The sequence below is a fragment of the Alligator mississippiensis genome, chromosome 4 (assembly GCF_030867095.1).
Source record: "Alligator mississippiensis isolate rAllMis1 chromosome 4, rAllMis1, whole genome shotgun sequence".
Lineage (NCBI taxonomy): Eukaryota > Metazoa > Chordata > Crocodylia > Alligatoridae > Alligator > Alligator mississippiensis.
In genome coordinates, this window is record NC_081827.1 from 133,172,662 (window position 1) to 133,192,660 (window position 19,999).

The following is a 19,999-nucleotide window of genomic DNA, read 5'->3' on the forward strand; positions in this document are numbered from 1 at the left end:
ATTAGGGTTCCTTCCTTGGATGTTTTCCGTGAGAGGGGGAGACATGGAATGAGAAGTTTGGAGATCTGTGTTTTTATCCAAAAAAAAAAAAAATCCTTTTTCCTATTTCTCTCATGTCAGTGCTGATTTCTGCTCAAAATGACATCTCAGTATATACTAGACTCATGTCACAGACACTGTAATGTTTGATTGGTGCTTGAGACTGGCTTATAGTTTAAGGAGAAAACTTAGATAATTGTGGAAACTGAAAAATAATTAGATATCCAAGAGGTTAAAAAGAATTTTGTTCAGACCTTACTATGTTGTTTTGGAAAATTACAGTATTTACCTGATCTTCTGAGATGTAGTCTTTCCTTGGTCTTCTACGGTGTTTATAATGAGGCATCACTCACACTAGGACTTGCTGATCTCATGACGTCAAAGGAGTTGACAGATTAAAACAGGGAAGTTTAAAATCACTTGGGTAGTGACTACTTTTCTTATGCTTGCTATTTCAGATGCTTGGCACACGAATATGTGATTTTGTTTTGACATATCTTTATATATGTTAAGGTATGGTAAATTCATGCAGATGTATAACGTCCTTTGACTAAAATGCTTGTATAAGGTCATCACTTTAAAACGTGGCACAACACATCCAGTTTGCCAGAGCCACAGAAGCTCACTACACAGCTTTTGGCTTCTATTTTGACCTCATTGGCAAGTTTTAAAATGTTCTGTTTCAGTTTCAAGGTGAATTTAATTTCAACTGTATGTTTCTAATAGGCTGCATTCCATGCCAAAATGTAGCTTTGCCATGTAAAAAGATTTTTTTTATACATCAAAGGGACATGATGTGCCTTATAAGGAGTCAATTCAGCGCGATAGCCAGCCTTTTGTGGTTCTTACAGAACTCCGCTTTGTTCTAAAGAGCCACGGTACTTTTAAAATAACAGCATAGCGGGGACAAAGAGACTCAATCAAAAATGCAAAATAATAATAAAAAAGCAGTGCTGCCCCTTCCATTGGTCAGTCCCATGTTGCCCTACATAGATTTCTGGGGGAGACAGCAATACATTTATCTCGAAGCCTGATTCATGTTAGTAGTGAAGTCAGATTACCTTGTGATTGTAATGTTATAAGTTCCCAGGTACCACTGCAACATATTAGAAATTCGAAGTTACCAAAGTGAACTCTTTATCTTGGTGACCTTCCAAGACAATAAAAGCATTCTTGGAAGACCTTGAATTGGAAATAATTGGATACAAGAAAAATAGTGCTTTATAGCGCACCACTCTGTTCTCCCAGGGTTCACAGATCTGGAAGCCACTGTACCATATGTAACTGGAGGAGACAGAACTGTAAAGTCTAGTTACCACATGAAGGTCAGAATGTAAAGAAATGCAGTTAAATTATGCATAACAGGCAACTTCTGAAAGAATTTACACAGCATTTGAAAATAAGGCCTAACCATTATTAGCTTGGTTGCTTTTTAAGATTAATTTTCCAGTCTGCTTTCATTTTGAAAAGCAGATAAAGAATATGTTAAATATTTGAACGTAACTCTGAAATATTTATAACACAAATTTATTTGCTTGCCTGTCTGCTCTTCAGCAGTGAAGTTTTGTGACTGTTTTGGGGCATTTACCAATTACACGGTTTAAAACAGGTTATGCTATGGTAGCTGTGGTGAAAGGGTAGCAGAGATCTGGAACTGCTGATACCTAGAGGCTCAGTACTTGTATAAAATGAAGCTCTTGCTGGTAATTCAAGTTAAAGGTGGCAATGAGAATTACAAATGGCAAGGATACCGCACTGAGCATTGATCTTTACTTCTTCCTCCAGCATGCGTATTCCAATGACAGTCCTATTTCAATACACACAAAATATAATAAAGCAATAAGCAGAGATAAATGCTACCGGGGTTGCCTTTTGGTGGAAATAGTTTTTATTTGAGTCTGAAGCATAATGGTATGCTTTAAGCAAAAAGCTTTTGGTACTTGGTTGGTTTCTTACTTAGTCAAAATATCTTTTGGAGGATAAGAGCAAGATAATAACAAGATACTGGATTCTACTTTAAATATCACTTTAAATATCAACCAGAAACTGTTACTAATGGAATATCAGGGAATTTGGTGGAAGTTCTTGGGAAGGATTTTTTATAGGCTTTATCTTGTATTGCATTTAAATTTGTGCATAGGAAATGCAATGAGATTATGATCCCTTTTGGGGAAGGCATTGTACAAATAGAATAAAAAAGGATCCCTTTTACTCTGAACTAACAAGGCAGGGAGGGCTGTAATATCAACATGGCCTCAGTCCTGCAAGTGACTTAGATCAAGCTGCATAATAGTTTGCAAATCTCATTTTAGTGCTGCAATTTTCCCTGTTTTGTTTTAAATTCTTTTTGTTGTGAAAAAACTAGCCAACAGGAGAGACCAAGGAAGGGAGAGGAAACAGAAGGGAAATGAGTAAAGAAAAAGTACAAGAGAAGGTTGAGTGAAGCTAAAGAGTAGAGGTTGTGAGGGAGAGCTTGTCAAGGGCCTGGACTGGCAGGCTAGGGACAGAAGTTACACTTAAGCTGGGTTAAGTAATCAGAAACCAGTTTAAACCGGTAACCAAACAAACATTCAATGCACATACACCACTTTCAAAATAGCCAAACATGGTTTAAGATAAATTCTGGATGGATGGAATATCAGATTTAACTAATTTAGTTCAAACTGGGCTTTGAAACTTCTGTCCCAGGTTCCCTCCCGATTCAAATTAAGTCAGTCCCCCAGCATCCCAGGATGCTTTGCAGGCCTGGGCTGTGCTGTCTGCTCCAGTGGAACAGGAGTGGCTCCTCCCCTCTGCTATCACAGAGGTGAGGCAGAGGGGAGGAGCCACCCCTGTTCCCTAGCCTCTGCCTGTACCTGTCAACACAGTGGAATAGAGGGCAGGGGAACAGACCCCAGACCCCTTAGTTCAGGTCTGCACAACACAAGGGAGGGAAAGCACCTTCCACAGGGCTTACTGCCCCCTCCCCCCCAGCCCCTTGAGCCCAACTGAAATCATCTTAGCCCCACCAACTGCTCTTGCTTCTGAGGGGTGAGGGAGTCGGGGAATGCACCCACCTGGCCCAGCACCAGATGTCCCAGCTGGGGTCTGCAAAGTGGGTAGGTAACCACCTTCCTCAGGGCTTTTTAACCCCCCTATCCCCCCACACCCCAGAGAGCCAGGCTGGGATCTCTTAGCCCTGCCCCCTCACCAGCAACCTTTGCCTCCATGGGGTTGGGGAACAGGGGAATGCACGCACCCAGCCTGGCACCAGCCCCCTAGCTGGGTCCGCAAGGCACAGAGAAGGGGCTTCCTGTAGGCAAGAGAGCAGGGCTGGGATCCCTTAGCCCCTCCCCTAACCCCCTGCCCCTCCAGTCCTGCCACCTCGCCAGCTGCCCTTGCCTCCGAGGGGTGGGAGGTGGGTGAATGCACCCATCTGGCCCAGCACTGGTCCCCCAGGTGGGGTCTGCAAGGCACAGGGGCAGGGAACCACCACTGAGGTGCAGGGATCTAGCCAGCCCTGGGCTGGAGGGAGTGTTCCTTGCCCACATGTGGGAGTGGGACAAGCCTGTGGTACCATACTGATGTGTGGGAGAGAGGACCCCTCCCCGTGCACTGGGGGGAAAGGCTGGGGGGAACCATAGTGGGGAACCCCCATTGAGGCATGGGGATCTGGGCAGTCCTGGGGCTGTAGGAACTGTTCCTCCCTAGAGGGGACAACAGGGTTGGGGGACATGTTCTGGGCAGCCAATCAGGATTGAGCCCTGGTGCCCTCTGCAGTCACCAACAGGATGGGAGGCATCCTCTAGTGCCCCCCACCCCCAGCTTTGATTGAGTTGATTCAGCCTTGGGCTTTTTGACTGTCTGTATGTAGCCACGGTGAACTGACGTGGGTAAGGGACTTCCTAAAGTAAAAACTGGGAGAAGCAGTAAGACCTGATGGTGTCATCACTGTCTGTAAGTTGCTGTTGCAGGTGCTTGTCTTTGTTCTTGACAGCTAACTCTCAGTGCCTTACAGCCCACACTTGCCAGCAGTCCCTAGTGCATAACTGACATGCCCTGTAGTTTACAAATGCCAAGTTACCCCATAGCAAGCCAGAATGTTAATGTTGACCTTATTAAGGAATTTTCTCATATAGGCCCTGAGCTTTCACCAAACTGACAAGCAGATTTGCTACTGACTTCAGTAAGTGTGGGATCAACCCCACAGTCACTGGTATTGAGCAGTAAAGATTTGATTTCATGGTGATTTATTACATTTTAAAAATCATATACTTATATTCATGTTTTTCTGAACTCACTGTCTTGTATTAATACATTTACATTGTTCTTTCATTCTTAATAATGCTCTGCTACTGCTAAAAATAATAATGACCCCCCCCTTTTTTTTTTTTTTTCAAATAAGTGGGAATGATCATAAGCATCCTGCCTCCCATTTCCTCATTTGTAAATTGTAAAATGCACTTTAAAAAGTTAGCTGAAAAGTGTTAAGGATTTAGGGCAATTCTCAGTTATCCTGTGAAGCTAGTCTGTGTTCCCCCTTTTACACATGAGGAAACTTGAGAGAAAAAGGTGAAATGAGTGTACAAAGCTGTAGGAATCTGTGCCAGAGCTAGAAAAGGAACTTTCAGGTTTCTCTTTTTTACAGCAAATCCTAATGCTGATTTACTGGATTAAAATCATATCCCTCAATAGAGTTTGCAGAGCTGTTCATTTACACATAACCAGTACCTTTATCTTAAAAAGGAGAAGAGTGTCCATATGTCCCAGAAACCTTGCTGTGTAGTTGGCAAAATCTCAGTGTATTTTCTCATGGATGCTAACTAAACTAAGGACAACAAAGCCAGATCCTCTTTTGTTTATATCAAGGTTGCCAGAATTTAGTGGAGCTGCAGTAACTTGGACTGGCGTGAAGATCCTGTCAATTTTTTGTTGAGTTACTGGTGTTGCAAGTAACGTGGCCTGGGGTCATCCCCTTGTCGACCTCAGTAGAGAGGGTCCTTCGTGAGCTCATTTTCCTCTAGAATGGGTCTGCTGCCTCTGCAGTCTCTTTTCCCACATATTGGGCACGTCTACACAAGATGCTACATTGTCGTAGAGACGAGCTACAGTGCTGTAGCTCATTGTTACGATGCCATAGCATCGGCTGCACGTGGTGCCAACACTATCATGCAGTAACAACTAGCAACTGCACAGTAGGGGCAGAAACTAACCATGTGCAGTACTGGTGGTTACTGTACAGTCATTTAGTTCTTGCCAAAGCAAGTAACAGCGGCTCACTTGAGCATGTGTGAGAGGGAGGGAGACCCTCCAGGTTGTCTTGTGCCATCTAGGGAGCAGAGTTGTGGTTTAGGCTGAGGTGAAGCAGAGAGCTAGCAAAACCCATAGCAGTTCTAAGACCAGACATAGTAGAATGCAGCAGGACCAGCCTTTTTATTTCTAGTTGGGAGTTTTTTCAATCAGTGGCAGGTTTGATTTTTCTGGTTTCTTTATGCTTGATTTTTTGTTGTGTTTTGTTTTGTTTCCTACTACTGACAAAGGAGTGAGCATTAAGGGGAAACTGCAACAAAAGAATTGTTTAGCCATGCCTCTTTCCTCTTCATACCCTCTTTTTTTTCCTGCTAAGTCAAGCTCTCCCACTTTCCTTTTCCTCTTATGTACTGTGCAGCAGGGTGCACTGTGCCTTTAAGAAGTATGCATTTTCAGGAGGCTAATTCCTGAGTTTTGGCACATGTTGTGGCATGTCTTAAGTTTGTTGGTGTCTCAAAATCAAAGAGAGCCTTTGTTTAGTGAGGTTTTAGATTTGTTTTTACAAGTTGGTGATGTTCATTTGTCTGTTCTTTCTTTGTACAGAAGATTTCCAGGGGGATTCCCTCACCTCCGCCCCCCCGCCCCCCCACACACACTCCCATTGGGGAAAAAACTAAAATAATTAATATTTTTTATTAACTGATTACCTTTTTATTAATTAATGATCTTCATTCCATATTTAATTTTAAAAACATTTCATTCAGCTTTCTGGTGACTAAAACTGAAAAGGCAAATGCTGTTCTGAGTTTCATCTACACACACACACATCAAAATTGCTACTATGCTATGATGTCATTGCAGGGGCATGCCTAGATTTGAGGAAAAAATTTGGCCCATAATGCTTACCGTGCTGCAAGCTTTCATGCTTTTATTGTGAAATCTGTGATGTTCCGAATGCTGTTAATGCCCCAGCCCCTGGAATCATGTGAATAGTGAAGAAACTCAGATTTATTTATTTCTTATTTTAAATGAAGTTTTTAACTTGTGGTCATAAAGAAAATCAGGAGAGCATGACCTGACTACTCCCAAGGTATATGACTGCACTTTGTTCCTAGTGTTCCGGGAGTGGAGCTGTTCTTGAGAACCAGCTTCATTCTGCTCTGGCTTGCATGTGCCAAACTCAGAAATGTGACCCTCTGATAGCTGCTATTAAGCACAATGCAGGTAGATAGCAGCCTTGGGGCACGTTCCCAGAGCAGTTTCACTGCTGCAGGTCTGGTTTTGGTATGTGCAAGTGGGTGGGGCATGCTGAAAGGGTACCCTTTTCCTCCCCAAGCTCTGGAGACAAAGGCTGTGTCTACGCAAGACATTACTGTGCATCTGTTTAGTACTTGTATAAACATTTTTTGATTGGCAATATTGTAATACTTAAAATATGGCCTTCAAGGATAAGGTAACACTTTCCTTCTTTAGTAGACTTGCACAGCTCTCATTGCTGTATACCACAATTGGGGGTTTTTGGCCTCAGTCCTGCAAGTGACTCACTATGAGCATATGTGTGCCAAAGCTGAACCCCAGTGGTTTCATTGGGGTTTTTCCTGGACCCCAGAGTTCACACATCAAGAGTCAGTGGGAGGAAGAATAGACTTCCATAGATTAGACTAGTAAGGCTCGTTCTTACATGTGACAATTCTGGCTTAGCAAAAAGGGGCTGGGAGTGTGGATTTTGGGAATTCTATTTGTTTTGCCACCAGATTCCTGTGTGATCATGTTCACATGGTCAAATCACTTAACTGTTGGTCTCCAGGTCTGGGATCCAGGACGTCGAGGTCTGGGTTTGAATCAATGACATGAGTATTTTGGAGCCTTGGCACTTAGTACTGTATAAACTGCTAAGTGGCAGAGACATAACTGGGGGATACTGCTCCCTTGAGCAGAAGCAGTAGTCAGAGTTTTGGTCCTAGGAGGGGAGATGTAATCTCCTTTTTTTTTTTTTTTTTTGCCACAAGGATGCATGTACAGCATCCACGTAAACACCTGTTATGGGTAGCAACAAAAGGTGACATCTCCCCATGCAGCACCAAACTTCTGGCATCTGCTCCTGCACCACGCATCACCATTGCTGTCCTGACTTACCCACTGCCAGAGCTGGAGCCGTTTCAGGGAGGATGCAGGGTGTGGGAAGGAGGGGAATGGGAGGGTGAGGTGCACCCCACGATCCATTTTGATGCGTCCTTTCCCCACCTTGGGCAGTTCCTGGGGCTAATGCCCCACTTACCACCCCCCACCCCCATCATTACAGGACGGCTAAGTGGTATTACTGGCTATATTTAAGATGCATGCATTTTTTCATTAGTGAGTCCACAACCCTGTCTCAGTCTTAACTTGGGTACTTTCTTCCTGCCTTTTGAGCAGCACTTAACTCTTCAGAAAGTCCTTGATTTTTACCTCTGTATCCCTTTAACCCTTTAATAGTGTGTTGGGGTTCTCTTTGAAGAAGGGGTTGTGAAACCATGGAGGCCTCACAACCTCTCTCTCTCAAAGTCTGCCGAGGAGCTCTGTAGGTTGTCACCCCTGACCAGCTCCTTTCCTGTTAGCCTCTAATCCCAGGCATTTGTGTGCACTTCCCAGCATGCAGTCCCAGAGCCAGCTGGTGATCAGAGAATAGAATGGGGAGTTTGAGCTCTTGGGTTCTACCACCTCTGCCACTGATTCACTTGGTGACTTAGGAAAAGTCACGTCACATATCTGTTCTTCATTTTAAATGGTAAATGGGTATAATAACTCCTCCTACCCAAAGGCACTTGAGGCTGAATTAATGCTTGTTAAACCAATTGAGACCAGGGATGAAAGGCACCATGTGAGCACAAAGTATCATTCTGTTGTTGTGAATGTAAGCAATCTTTATTGAAAGCAAAGTAGTTTATCTGTAAGTCAACATTTGATCAAGTGGAACTGGAGGTGGGAGGAAGAAGTAGTACAAACAAAACCACTGCTACTGTGTAGAGGCAAGTGCACAGGAAGTAGAAATGGGTGCTTTGTGTGGCACAAACCTGGAATTTGGTACTGAAAAGCTGAGGCCATTTGCTGATGGATGGGAGTAGAGGTAGTCTAGCTATCAGTGTGGAATTTGAAGTTACAGAACGAAAGATCTTTTTCTTCTCTATTAACACATTCCCAGGTCTCTGTGTTTCTGAGGGCAAGGGCAGAGACTGCTTTTTCATTACTATCTCTTACAGCAGTTGAAAAGATATCACAGGCACTGGGTTCTGCTCAGTTTAGGAAGCATTGAAAGGAAGAAGAGCATGAGCTATTGAAAGAAGAGCTTAAAAATTACTGTTAAGAGAATCACAAATACATTGGAATTATCAGTGTGATACTTGCAAGCTCTCCAGGGCTGTCAAGAGGGCAAAAGAGTTAAAATCTCAAGAAAGATTTAATCCACTAAAATAACACTTTTATAAAACCGATCATAATCACAACATGTCAGTAGCAGAAAATGATTACCATTGAAGCAGGAGATAAATGGAAATGGGATGAAATTCTATTATTGCTGGTTTATTTTACTGGTTTATCAGCTGGTTGTTTCATTAAATAGAGCAGAACCATATTTTTCTTCCTTCCCAATTTACTAGAAATCCCCTATCAATTTGAATTGGGTTAAGCTCTCCTATTTTCCTCAGTGTATGTCCAATCAAATTCAGTATCCTTCATCCCATTTTAAAAAAATAAGTGTCTGCTGTGTCTATTTCTGGTCACTGATTTGTATGCTGTGGAAGGCATCTCATTCCTTAGAATACAGTGATATATTGTGTGCTTTCTTTTTCTGCATTTTACGGAGTGGATTGTTATTGGTTTGTTTGAGGGGTGTAAACATCTGGAGGAGACTAGGTATAACAATGTCTTTGTCCTTAGATAGGTTCTATGGCATTCTAGTTCCCTTTAAAAGGGAAATTTTATGTTTTATACATTATAATGGTTATCTCCTATACTTTAGGGTTTGGGGACAGGAAGGCCAGCCAGTATTAAGGTAACCCCATTAATAGTGCTCCAGATAAAATGGGTGTTTTTTCCTAAGTGGAACAACAGCCTGCTCCCCTGAACAACAGGACTCAAGGATGTAAATTCTGAAAGAAACACATTTGTATGCCCAGAACAACCAAATTGCAGGGGAAAAATATTGTTTTTTGACTTTTTTTTTTTTTTTTTTAAATTACGAATTCAGTTAGGGTAGCAGGCATGAATGTAAAAATCACATTCACTCCTCTAACTTGGGTTATTGTTATTAACATTCATATACTTAAATGTATCCAAAACCTGAGCAACAGCAATTAACACACAAGAAAAACAGATGGAATAAAAAATAAAGTACATTCTGTGAGAATTTATCCCAAAACGAAGGTCGAAATACTGAGAGTATTACTCACTGAGTAGCCCTGGTTCCAATCAAACTGTTTGTAGACTGCAGGGGTCTACTAGCAGGAGTATGAGGTCGCATCTACACGAGACAATACTGCTCAGTGGTTCCTGTGCATTTATTTAGTACTTTTATAATCAAGTACTAAATAAATGCGCAGTAATTGGAGTTACTGTGCAGTAGTGTTGGCGAACACCTTTTTGGTGATGCCACTGCACAGTAGTGTATCAGCTCTGTCTGTGCTGTGATGTGCTACTACACAATGTTATTCGACTATTGTGCAATTAGCATCTTGTGTAGATGTGCCCAGAGTGCAACAGTTTGATTCCAAATATTGCCTTAGTGCTCACCTTCTGCACATTCTACCTGATGTTTAGAGGGGGGGTGGTTTAAGTCATTAGAAAGGTATTGAGCTCACTGCTTTGGTGACAAAGGAACAAGGCAATCATTCTGATTTCCAAGCAAATTCTTGAAAGTCTCAATAGGTCAGATGCTAGCTAAAATCTTCCAACATTAAATTAAGTCCAGTAGAGTCCCAAGTTGTAGATCTGTTATCTTGATTTTAAAAAAAAGTCCAAGGAATTAAAAAAAAAAAAAGAAGAAAAAGAAACAAACCTTTTTTAAACTCTGCTTAGCTTTTGAAATTCCTAAAAATGAAAACACCAGCTTCTACTTGTTATTTATTTACTTCCTTCTTTTTCTTTTTTATATTTTCACTCTTGTGGCTTATCAGACATTTTCAGCTTAAACAGCCTCTGAGGCAAATAGTAGTGTATGTATGTGTGCATGTGTGAGCATGTGTAAACGTCTTAACGTGGCAGGGTAGCTGTGAAACTTTCCAATAAAGTCTCAGTGCGTCGGTATTGGTTGCGTGGGTTTTTTTGTCCGTTGCCCTCTGGTTTCATTTCCAGTTATGAGAAGGAAGTGAGAGAGGGAGAGACAGAGAGGAGGAACACCCCCCTCCCCTCCCACCCCCCCCAGCGCCAACAAAACTCAAAAAAACAGTTGGCTGAGTAAAGGAGTGATTCCCATGACAGGTGGAACATGCAGCATGTTGAAATCAGTCATCGTTTCTAGTGAGGTCAGGGTGCGGGAAAATATTTCTTTTTTGGGCAGCTGCTGTTTAAAAGGGGGGCCCAGAAAGTGTTAGAGCAGCAGCAAGGAGTTCAACTTTTATTTTTTTAAAAGGACTGGAGAAATTATTAACCACAGGGTATGACGTCAGAGTTGATCTGATTAAAGGTTTGTTTTCTTGCTGGCAGAGGTGTGCTCCGTAGAGACTGGTTCTCTCTTCTTTTTTTTTTTTAAGTTTCTTTTTGAACAGCAAACGGAGAGAACTGCTCGCATTGCTTCTGCTGCTGCTGCTGCTCCAGCTGCATGTGTGTGTGTGTAAAAAGGATGGTGTATCTGTAGCTGCCACGCGCAAGCACACATTTGACCATGAGGACTCTTCGCAGGTTGAAGTTCATGAGTTCGCCCAGCCTCAGTGATCTGGGCAAGAGAGAGCAGGCAGCCTTAGATGAGCGAGGGAACCAGCAGCGAAGGGCCTGCTCCAACGCTACCTGGAACAGGTAAGTTTTTGCATGTTGTACTTACCTCAAAGCTTCCCCATGGCAGCTGGCATAATTAACACCATAATTATCATCTCTTACATTCCTATACAGGCTGCATTGCTGGGAAGAAAATCCCAGATGACGAAGTAGACAATGTTCCAGGTTTCTGCAATGATACATTGCATGTACTAGGGTTTACTTTCAGTAAAAAAACAGGAGCAGCTTTTTTCTAGCTGCCGTTAATCTTTCTCTGAATACTTATAGAAAATAGACTATCCTTTCCTGCAAATGGCTCAGCCTGCACTTCATTCTGGCAGGAAATGACTCTTTTAAAGGACCAAGATACAAACATGGCTCTTGCTAGATATCTTAGCTCAGGGTTGATTTTGTTGCATTAAAAAAAGAATGCATTCTTCCTTACTCTCCTTTCTATGTGCTTTGGAATTAAAAGGAAATTACTTGTTTTACTTGCTGTAAATATCGTATGTATAAATGCTTATTGTATGTATACATGTTAAGTCTGTTACTGCTTGTCAAAAAATAGAGTAAAATATTCTAGCAGTTTAAGTGCTCAGATTAAAATTTTCCAAAGCTTCTAGGGGACTTATGAGTTTGAGTTCCAATTTCATAACTGACTTAACCACTTTGGATCCTAAGTATAGTTAAAGTCAATAGCACTTAAATTAAAAAAAGTCCATGTCACTTTTGAAAATAGAATAGGCTCTAAGACACTGAGGCTGAGCAAACTTATGAGCTCTTTAGAAGTTTTTTTTTTTTTCCCCATAGATGTCCTAAAACAGGCAGATAGTTACAGCAAGAAAGAAATCACTGGAGCTGCAGAGAAAACAATTTTCCTAAAAGGTTTATGTCATTGTGTAAAAAAGAATTAAAATATTGCATTTTTTCCTGTGACCTCACTACTTATTCATGTCTTTATTAAGAATTATTTGTTAAGGGCTAGCAGCCTGCTTGGGATTGTAGCAATACAAGACTTCCAGCCTTGCTAGACTTGCAACTTAAGCAAAGGGAGTCTATGTGATGGTGCTAATGAAGGCTAGATTTGGCTCTCCTTATTCATGTTGAGCAGCACTCCAGTAGGCCCAATGGAATCAAGAGGGCTGATCTCACCCTTAGCGTAGGATGACAGGACCTGGCCCTTGAAGCTTTTTCATAATTGTGTCCTGACAGCTTTTATTGGCAAGGAGTGGGGAGTGGGGTACATGCCAGACATAGTGGTAAAAGGGGAAGTTCCAGACTGAGGGACTGTGTAGAAGGGAATCTTGCAATCCCCTGTTCACACTGGGAAAATGGAATATGCTCCTATTAACTGCTTTTCAGACAAAACCCCAGCAGGAGCTGACCAAATATGAGACTTTCATCTGTTTATAGGAGACCTGCAAGATCTCTTGTATATTTAACCAGGTTTAATTAACACCCACATCACATGTTGTTTAAGTCAGGAACATGTGAGTAATTTCTTCACTGGCTTGTGAACTTGATGACCGACCTTGCCTCTTGGTCATGAGGTCATCGTTCTCCTTCAACATGAACATGCCACCATTTGGCTGCTCTGTTGCACACAGCTCTGAAACCACTCCAGAGAAGGAAGCAAAGCTGCTGCTTCACGACCAGAGATTCACACATCTCAGTTTTTCAGGGAGAGTGGACATTGGCATGTGTGCGTTACAGTGCTCCAAAGTTGTAATAAATAATACAAAACAGTAGCATTTTTATTGGAGTGCACTAAGTACAGTCCTTTTTATTGTCTATTAAATAATACAAAGCCTTCTCTGCGCTAGAGCAAGGGGATAAGTGGGGCTCTTTTTGACCTTTCAAAGGGCTCACATTCCATCTTGGCTGTAAGGGTTTTAGTACTTTCAGTAATACTCTATGCTCTGGAGCATGTGTCTTCATTTCAGCTTGGGACTGTTGAGCCTAAATGATGGTTTGGTTATTACCACTTTAGATCAATTACCTGTGAAGTTGTCAAGCTTTGTTACTTGTACCTTTGGGTGTCCAATTTGAGGCTCTTAAAATTTGATTTTCAAAGGATGGGTGGCCAGCTGTCTGCGAAAATCGGGCTTCTTGTGTAAATATCTCCAGTTGGGCACTTAAGCTTTGAGTCACCAAGATCAGTGGCCACTTTTGAAAATGTTGGTCATGCATAACAGCTTTTGGCTTCCTTGTCTGTTGCTATAAAACAAAAGCAAAAGCAGCTGCTATAACAAGCTATGGGACGCTGTAGTTGAACAAGTGCCTTTGACTCATAAACATATACTTGTTCTATGTAAGAGAATTATTTGTACTGTTCAGTTGTGTGAAAAATATTAAAGATTTTTGCTTATCAGCAAGCTTGACTTTAGTGTATTTAAATCTTAGTTTCTGGTAACTTGCTTAATGTTAGCATCTGTGTCTGGGTGTGGCATAGGGTGGGGGTGTATCTGCATTTTAGAGAGGCATTTAGCAAAACTCATCTAGCGAGATGTGAAGTAGCACTCCATGTCAGACCCTGCACCTGACATTCTCAGTTGGTTCAATATCAGCATCTGGATACTGGTAGGAGTCCTCTTCATTTTGTCAAGGTTTCCCATGTTTCACTGATGGGAGCTTCAGGGGAGTTAATCAATGCACCCTCCATTCTCCCTCTCCCACATTCTTCTTTGGGTCTACTGATGCTCTGTTCCTCCCTCACATAAGCAGGCTTTGGATTGCCCCAGTTGGGCTGTCTAGTGATGTTTCCTTATCGAATTGGCTATGTTTATATCAGTTTAAGCCCTTGTGATTGTATTTCTTATAGGGTGACTTTTGCCCTCTGCAGCTGTGTGAGGGCAGACTACAAAAGATTAATTAATTTCTACTAAGCTCACAAGGTTTATTCTTCTGCAGGTTTTTTTTTCCTTCATCTCCAAAGCTAGTATACTGTGAAACTACTTGAAACTGTCATATCAAAGGGAAGTCACTGCTGAGTTTCTGCCCACTACTATGTAAATTAATCTTTGCATTGTGGCCTCTTCGGCATCCACTTTCCCATGAACCCCAGAAGCATTGTGTACCAACTCCTCAGCCAGCGCACATTTACAAACAAGCCCTGGTAGAATAATTGAACAATTCAGCTTCAATACAGCTCATAGAATTTGCATGGGATTGAAATCACTTTGATTCTTTCACCAGCGTTGTCTCAAACTGCTTGTTTTCTGCTGCAGGGCTGAATTCTGACTAAACCAATTGGACTGAGAAGCCCACAGTTCTATAATCTTTAGCTAAGGGGGGCCTTTTTAAGGTAGAGAAAATACATGGAGACATTTGCTTTATGACTGAGTCGGCACACCCTGTCTAATGAGTGGTTGATATCGGCTGAGTTCTGCTGTGGGAAAAGCCTATAGGGAAATGAATCTTACATTCCCCTTGGCATCAGAGATAAAGGGGCAAGACTGAGAGCAAGTTGAAGGATGGATAATTAGTGAATAAAAGGAGCCAAAGTATAGGAAGAAAGAGATTTGTGTTACAATAGTAAAATCAGCCACAGATCCAAGCAGTGAAATGTGATCAGGAAAAGTTTTACTGTTTGAACTTGGTTTACAAGAATGTAGTGTGTACACTGACTCATTCCCCAGGAGAGAGGACCATGTTTCATCTTTAATTAAAAATACAGAGCTTTTTCAGATTACCATTCAGTTTCCTAGTTTTCAAGCCTATCACACTCAACATTTCCATTTTTGCTTGGAGAGTTTCCCTTTTCCCACAATTAATTAGTGGAGGCTAGTTCTGTGGAGGTATTTTGTTTTGGTCCAAGGACTTGCTGCCTCCTTTCCTAGCCCTCTTTGGAATTTTCAGAGATAGTAATAGTTATTGGCTGAACAGAGAAACAGCCAGACACCATGAACTCTGTAATTCCATACTCAGCCTTGATGTTAACTCTATCGCACCTTGGAGAAGTCATTTAAACTGTCTGCCTTCATAAGTGCAATTAAAAATGAGTGTCTGTAAAGCATTGAAGGCTTTGACTTTTGCAGTCTGATTTCTTGTCATGAGTTGCTTAACACACAGCTTAATTTCAGTTAACAATGCATTGGAATTGTTTGTTTTGAACAAAATTTTCAGAGCCTCAATCCTCAAAAGTGGCTTAGGAAGGCACCAGCTCTTGGATACCCCTATCCTCAGAGGGGTATGCAACTGGGCACCCTGGTTGTTATGCTTCTGTAGGATGGTCCACATTTACTCTACTGCTCTTTAGGATTTCTGCTCTCAAGATTACAAGAAACAAAAATCTCTGGAGTGGCCTGGATCACTCTCACTACCTCAGTTCTGAGTTTGGATTGTGTGGTGTGGGAGAGGGAAGCTGAAACTTGTTTCTCAGCAGCAGCAGCCTCAAGAGCAGCACAGAGCTAGGGCAGAGATGCACTGAGACGTGTAGGAAAGCACCCATGTATTTCAGTGAGACTTATGGCATGTACAGAAATTCACTTTTCCAGGAGAAACTCACCTTAACCCTTGTTGTTCCCAGATTATTTTTCTCCTCCTGGAGTGACAATTTTTACTGTGGGAGAAAAAGCCTGAACATCTGTACACTCTTACAGACTTTCATTTTCTCCTGCGTGAGACCTTAAGCCGTTACATACCTAAGTTAGTTCTGAAAAGTAGACTTTAAATGCAGATTAAAGTACATCAGGTAAAAAAAAAACAAAACACCCCCTCCCATTTGGAAATATGATTGTCTTTATATATATCATATATGATGAGTTATTTTAATATATTTATATATAGAAATAGCTCTTCCAGAATGCTCTTCTGGAATAGTTATTTTAATAAAAACGCAAGTAAATATTCAGTGTGCATGGCTACTCACACATGATTGTTTCTACTGACTAGTTGACTGGAACTTTTTAAATGGGAGAATTGTAAATAGTAAATAATGAATACTTTGGTGTTCTCAACAATACCATTTTTTGCATGTGAATATGTTTCTTGATTTATTAAACAGCAAACATTACAAAACCAAACAATACTATGTAAGTATTTTGCAGAAACAAAAACTCATTTTCATACATATGTAAGTTTGGAAATAGCAAGTAGGAAGGACAAAAGTGCATAAGCAGTTTTACCATTGTTCTTCAACTCTTAAAAAAAACCCAACCTATTGGGAAGACCTCAGTTCCTTAAAAAAAAATGCAAATAACAGCTTTAGGGTGATGATTTGAGATTTGCTGAGCACCCATTACATCTATGGAAGTCACTGGCAGTTGTGGATAATAGAATCATAGAAATTTAGCATTGGAAGGGACCTCAGGAGGTCACCTAGTTCAGCCTCCTGCTCAAAGCAGAACTGTCCCCAACTAGATCATTCCAGCCAGGGCTTTGTTAAGCCAGGCCTTACAAACCCCCAAGGATGCAGATCCCACCACCTCTCTGTGTAACCTGTTTCAGTGCTTTACCATCCTCCTAGTTTTCCCTAATATCCAACTTAAACCTCTCTTGTTCCAACTTGAGACCATTGTTCCTTGTTCTATCATCTGTCACCATTGAGAACAATTTAGCTCCATCCCCTCTGGAACCAGTTTTCAGGTAGTTAAAGGCAGCCATCAAATCCCCCCTCAGTCTTCTGTTCTGCAGACTAAATAAACCTAATTCCCTCAGCTTCTTCTCATAAGTCATGTGCTCCAGCCCCAGAACCATTGTTATTGCTTTCTCCTGGACACTCTCCAACTGGTCTACATCCTTTCTATAGTGGGGGGCCCAAAACTGGACATAGTATTTCAGATGTGGCCTCACCAGTGCAGAATACAGCAGAATAATTACCATCAATAACTTCGCTTGATCTGCTGGCAACACTCCTACTAATGCAGCCCAGTATGCTGTTAGCCTTTTTGGCAACAAGGGCTGACTCATCCATCTTATTGTCCACTGTCACCCCAGGTCCTTTTTTGCAGAGCTGCTGCTTAGCCAGTCAGTCCCCAGGTTATAATGGTGCATAGGATTCTTTTGTCCTAAGTGCAGGACTTCGCACTTGTGTTTGTTGAACCTCATGAGATTTTTTTTTTTTAGCCCAATCCTCCAACTTGTTTAGAACACTCTGAATCATAGTCCTTTCCTCCAGTGTATCTACTACACCCCTCATCTTGGTGTTATCCACAAACTTGCTGAGGGTGCAATCCATCCCATCTTCCAGATTGTTAATAAAGATATTGAATAAAACTGGCTCCAGGACCAATCCCTGAGGCACTTTGCTTGATACTGGCTGCCAGCTAGATACTGTTGAGCCACTGATTACTATCCATTGAGCCCAACAATCCAGCCAGCTTTCTATCCACCTTAGTCCATTCATCCAACCCATACTTCCTCAGCTTACTTGCAAGAATGCTGTGGGAGAGGGTATCAAAAGCCTTGCTAAAGTCAAGGTATAGTATGTCCATTGCTTTCCCCACATCTACAGAGCCAGTTATCTCATCATAGAAGGCAATCAGGTTGGTCAGGCATGATTTGCTCTTGGTGAATCCATGCTGACTGTTCCTAATCACCTTCTTCAAGCTACAGCATTTGGTAGCTTGCTTAGAAATAGATTCTTTGAGGACCTGCTCCAAGATTTTTCCAGGGACTGAGGTGAGGCTGACTGGTCTGTAGTTCCCTGCATCCTCCTTCTTCCCTTTCTTAAAAATGGGCACTTTGTTTGCCCTTTTCCAATCATCCGGAACTTCAAATCCCCCTGCCCCCCCACCACGAGTTTTCAAATGGCTAGGGACTCTGCAATCACATCAGCCAACTCCCTCAGCACCCTCGCATGCATGGCATCCAGCCCCATGGACTTTTACACATCCAGCTTTTCTAAATAGTCCCTAACTTGTTCTTGAAGGCTGTTTACCTTCTCCCCAAACTGTGCTGCCGGCTGCATTAGTCTGGGAGCTGGGTGTGTCTGTGAAGACCAAGGTGAAAAAGGCCTTGAGTACTTCAGCCTTTTCCTCATCATCTGTCACTAGGTTGCCTCCCCTATTCGTTAAGAGACCCACACTGCATCCCAGGTCACAGGGTTAGCAGATTCTGTAGCCTTGCTCTTGTAAGAGAAAAGTCAGATAAACAACAGGATATATAAGCTCTAGAAGAGTTAGAGGAGACATCTGGTCAGCTGGTTTTAGACCTTTTCTTTCATCACTGCAAATTCATTTTTTGTTCTGTTACTGTGAATTTTCTTGTGATGATTAACTGCAGTCTGTGGTTACTGTGGGATATATAAATAAGAAAGATTAGTGCAGCTTCTGACAAGTCCCCCAGTGAGGTTAGAGTGGACTTCCTGTCAGAAAGCATTCTTATCTTTGGCAAGTCATAGCTATGCTGCTTCTTTGCCTCTTGTGATATGCTTTAGTAGACTTGTATTGATGCTTAGGAAATACTTGATTAGTCCTTTGTTTTGGATAAGTAACATGGCCAAGAGTATGTTCCACTGTATTGTATTGTGTTTACATGCACCTTTTGTTCATGTTTCATTTCTTATACCATACTGTCTTTGTATACACAGATATACGTGTGCATACATTATCAGGTATTTTTATTTGCTAACATGGGACATAAAATGGAAGGAAAATGTTTGCCTTTTCAGCATGCAGTGTACTTAAACTATAGGGAAATATGCACTAGTGATCGCCACTGACAGATAATTTCCTGTCTTGAGCAACCAACTGAAAGTAATCTTTCATAGATGTTAGGGCCAGAAGGGACCTCAATAGATCATTGAGTCCAACACCCTGCGTAGGCAGGAAAGAGTGCTGGGTTCAGATGACCCCAGCCAGATGCCTATCTAACCTCCTCTTGAAGACCCCCAGGGTTGGGGACAGCACTACCTCCCTTGGGAGCCCATTCCAGATTTTGGCCATTCTCACTGTGAAGAAGTTCTTTCTAATGTCCAGTCTAAATCTGCTCTCTGCTAGCTTATGGCCATTATTTCTTGTGACCCCCAGGGGTGCCCTGGTGAGTAGAGCCTCACCAATTCCCTTCTGCGCCCTTATGATGAATTTATAGGCAGCCACAAGATCGCCTCTCAACCTTCTCTTGTGGAGGCTGAAGAGGTCCAGGTGCCCTAGTCTCTCCTCATAGGGCTTGGCCTGCAAGCCCTTAATCATACGAGTGGCCCTTCTCTGGACCCTCTCCTGGTTATCCACATCCCTCTCGAAGTGTGGCGCCCAAAACTGCATGCAGTATTTCACCTGCGGTCTGACCAGTGCCTGATAGAGGGGCAGTATCACCTCCTTGGTTCTGTTTGTCATGCATCTGCTGATGCATGATAAAGCGCAGTTAACTTTGCTGATGACTTCGTCACACTGCCGACTCATGTTCATCCTGGAGTCCACTAGGACTCCAAGATCCCTTTCCACTTCCGTGCTACCGAGCAGGTCATTTCCTAGGCAGTAGGTATGCTGGACATTTTTCCTCCCTAGGTGCAGCACTTTGCATTTCTCCTTGTTAAATTACATTCTATTGTTTTCTGCCCATTTGTCCAACGTGTCCAGGTTGCCTGTAGTTGTTCCCTGCCCTCCAGTGTGTCTACTTCCCCCACAGTTTTGCATCATCCTCAGACTTGGACAGAGTACACTTCACTCCCTCATCCAAGTCACTGATGAAGACATTGAAGAGTAACGGTCCAAGCCCTGCAGGACCCCACTGAGAGTATTTTGCTCTCAGATTGAAAATCATTCTCAGCTTTTCCTGCTCTGTTTTTTTCCATTCCTTCAATCAATGAGTGATGTGGGTTTGATATTCTCTAGACCTTTCATTT

General features: G+C 42.2%; 1 protein-coding gene across 11 annotated transcripts in view; it reads left to right on the forward strand.

Moving 5' to 3' along the window:
- Positions 1 to 19,999, forward strand: part of PRR5 (proline rich 5) — a 175,182-nt gene that overhangs the window by 55,311 nt on the left and 99,872 nt on the right. For 7 of the 11 annotated variants that reach the window (XR_009461857.1, XM_006258310.4, XM_019493169.2 and 4 more), the window contains one exon: positions 10,995 to 11,256. The exons of 1 other annotated variant lie outside the window; for it this stretch is intronic. Coding sequence is in view for 9 of the 10 variants with exons in the window: in XM_006258310.4 (XP_006258372.2) it covers positions 11,126 to 11,256 (131 nt within the window). In the remaining variant the exon portion in view is untranslated. The remainder of the gene's footprint in view (positions 1 to 10,994; positions 11,257 to 19,999) is intronic. 3 more of the 11 variants (XM_006258311.4, XM_019493173.2, XM_019493170.2) reach the window with 1 other exon arrangement.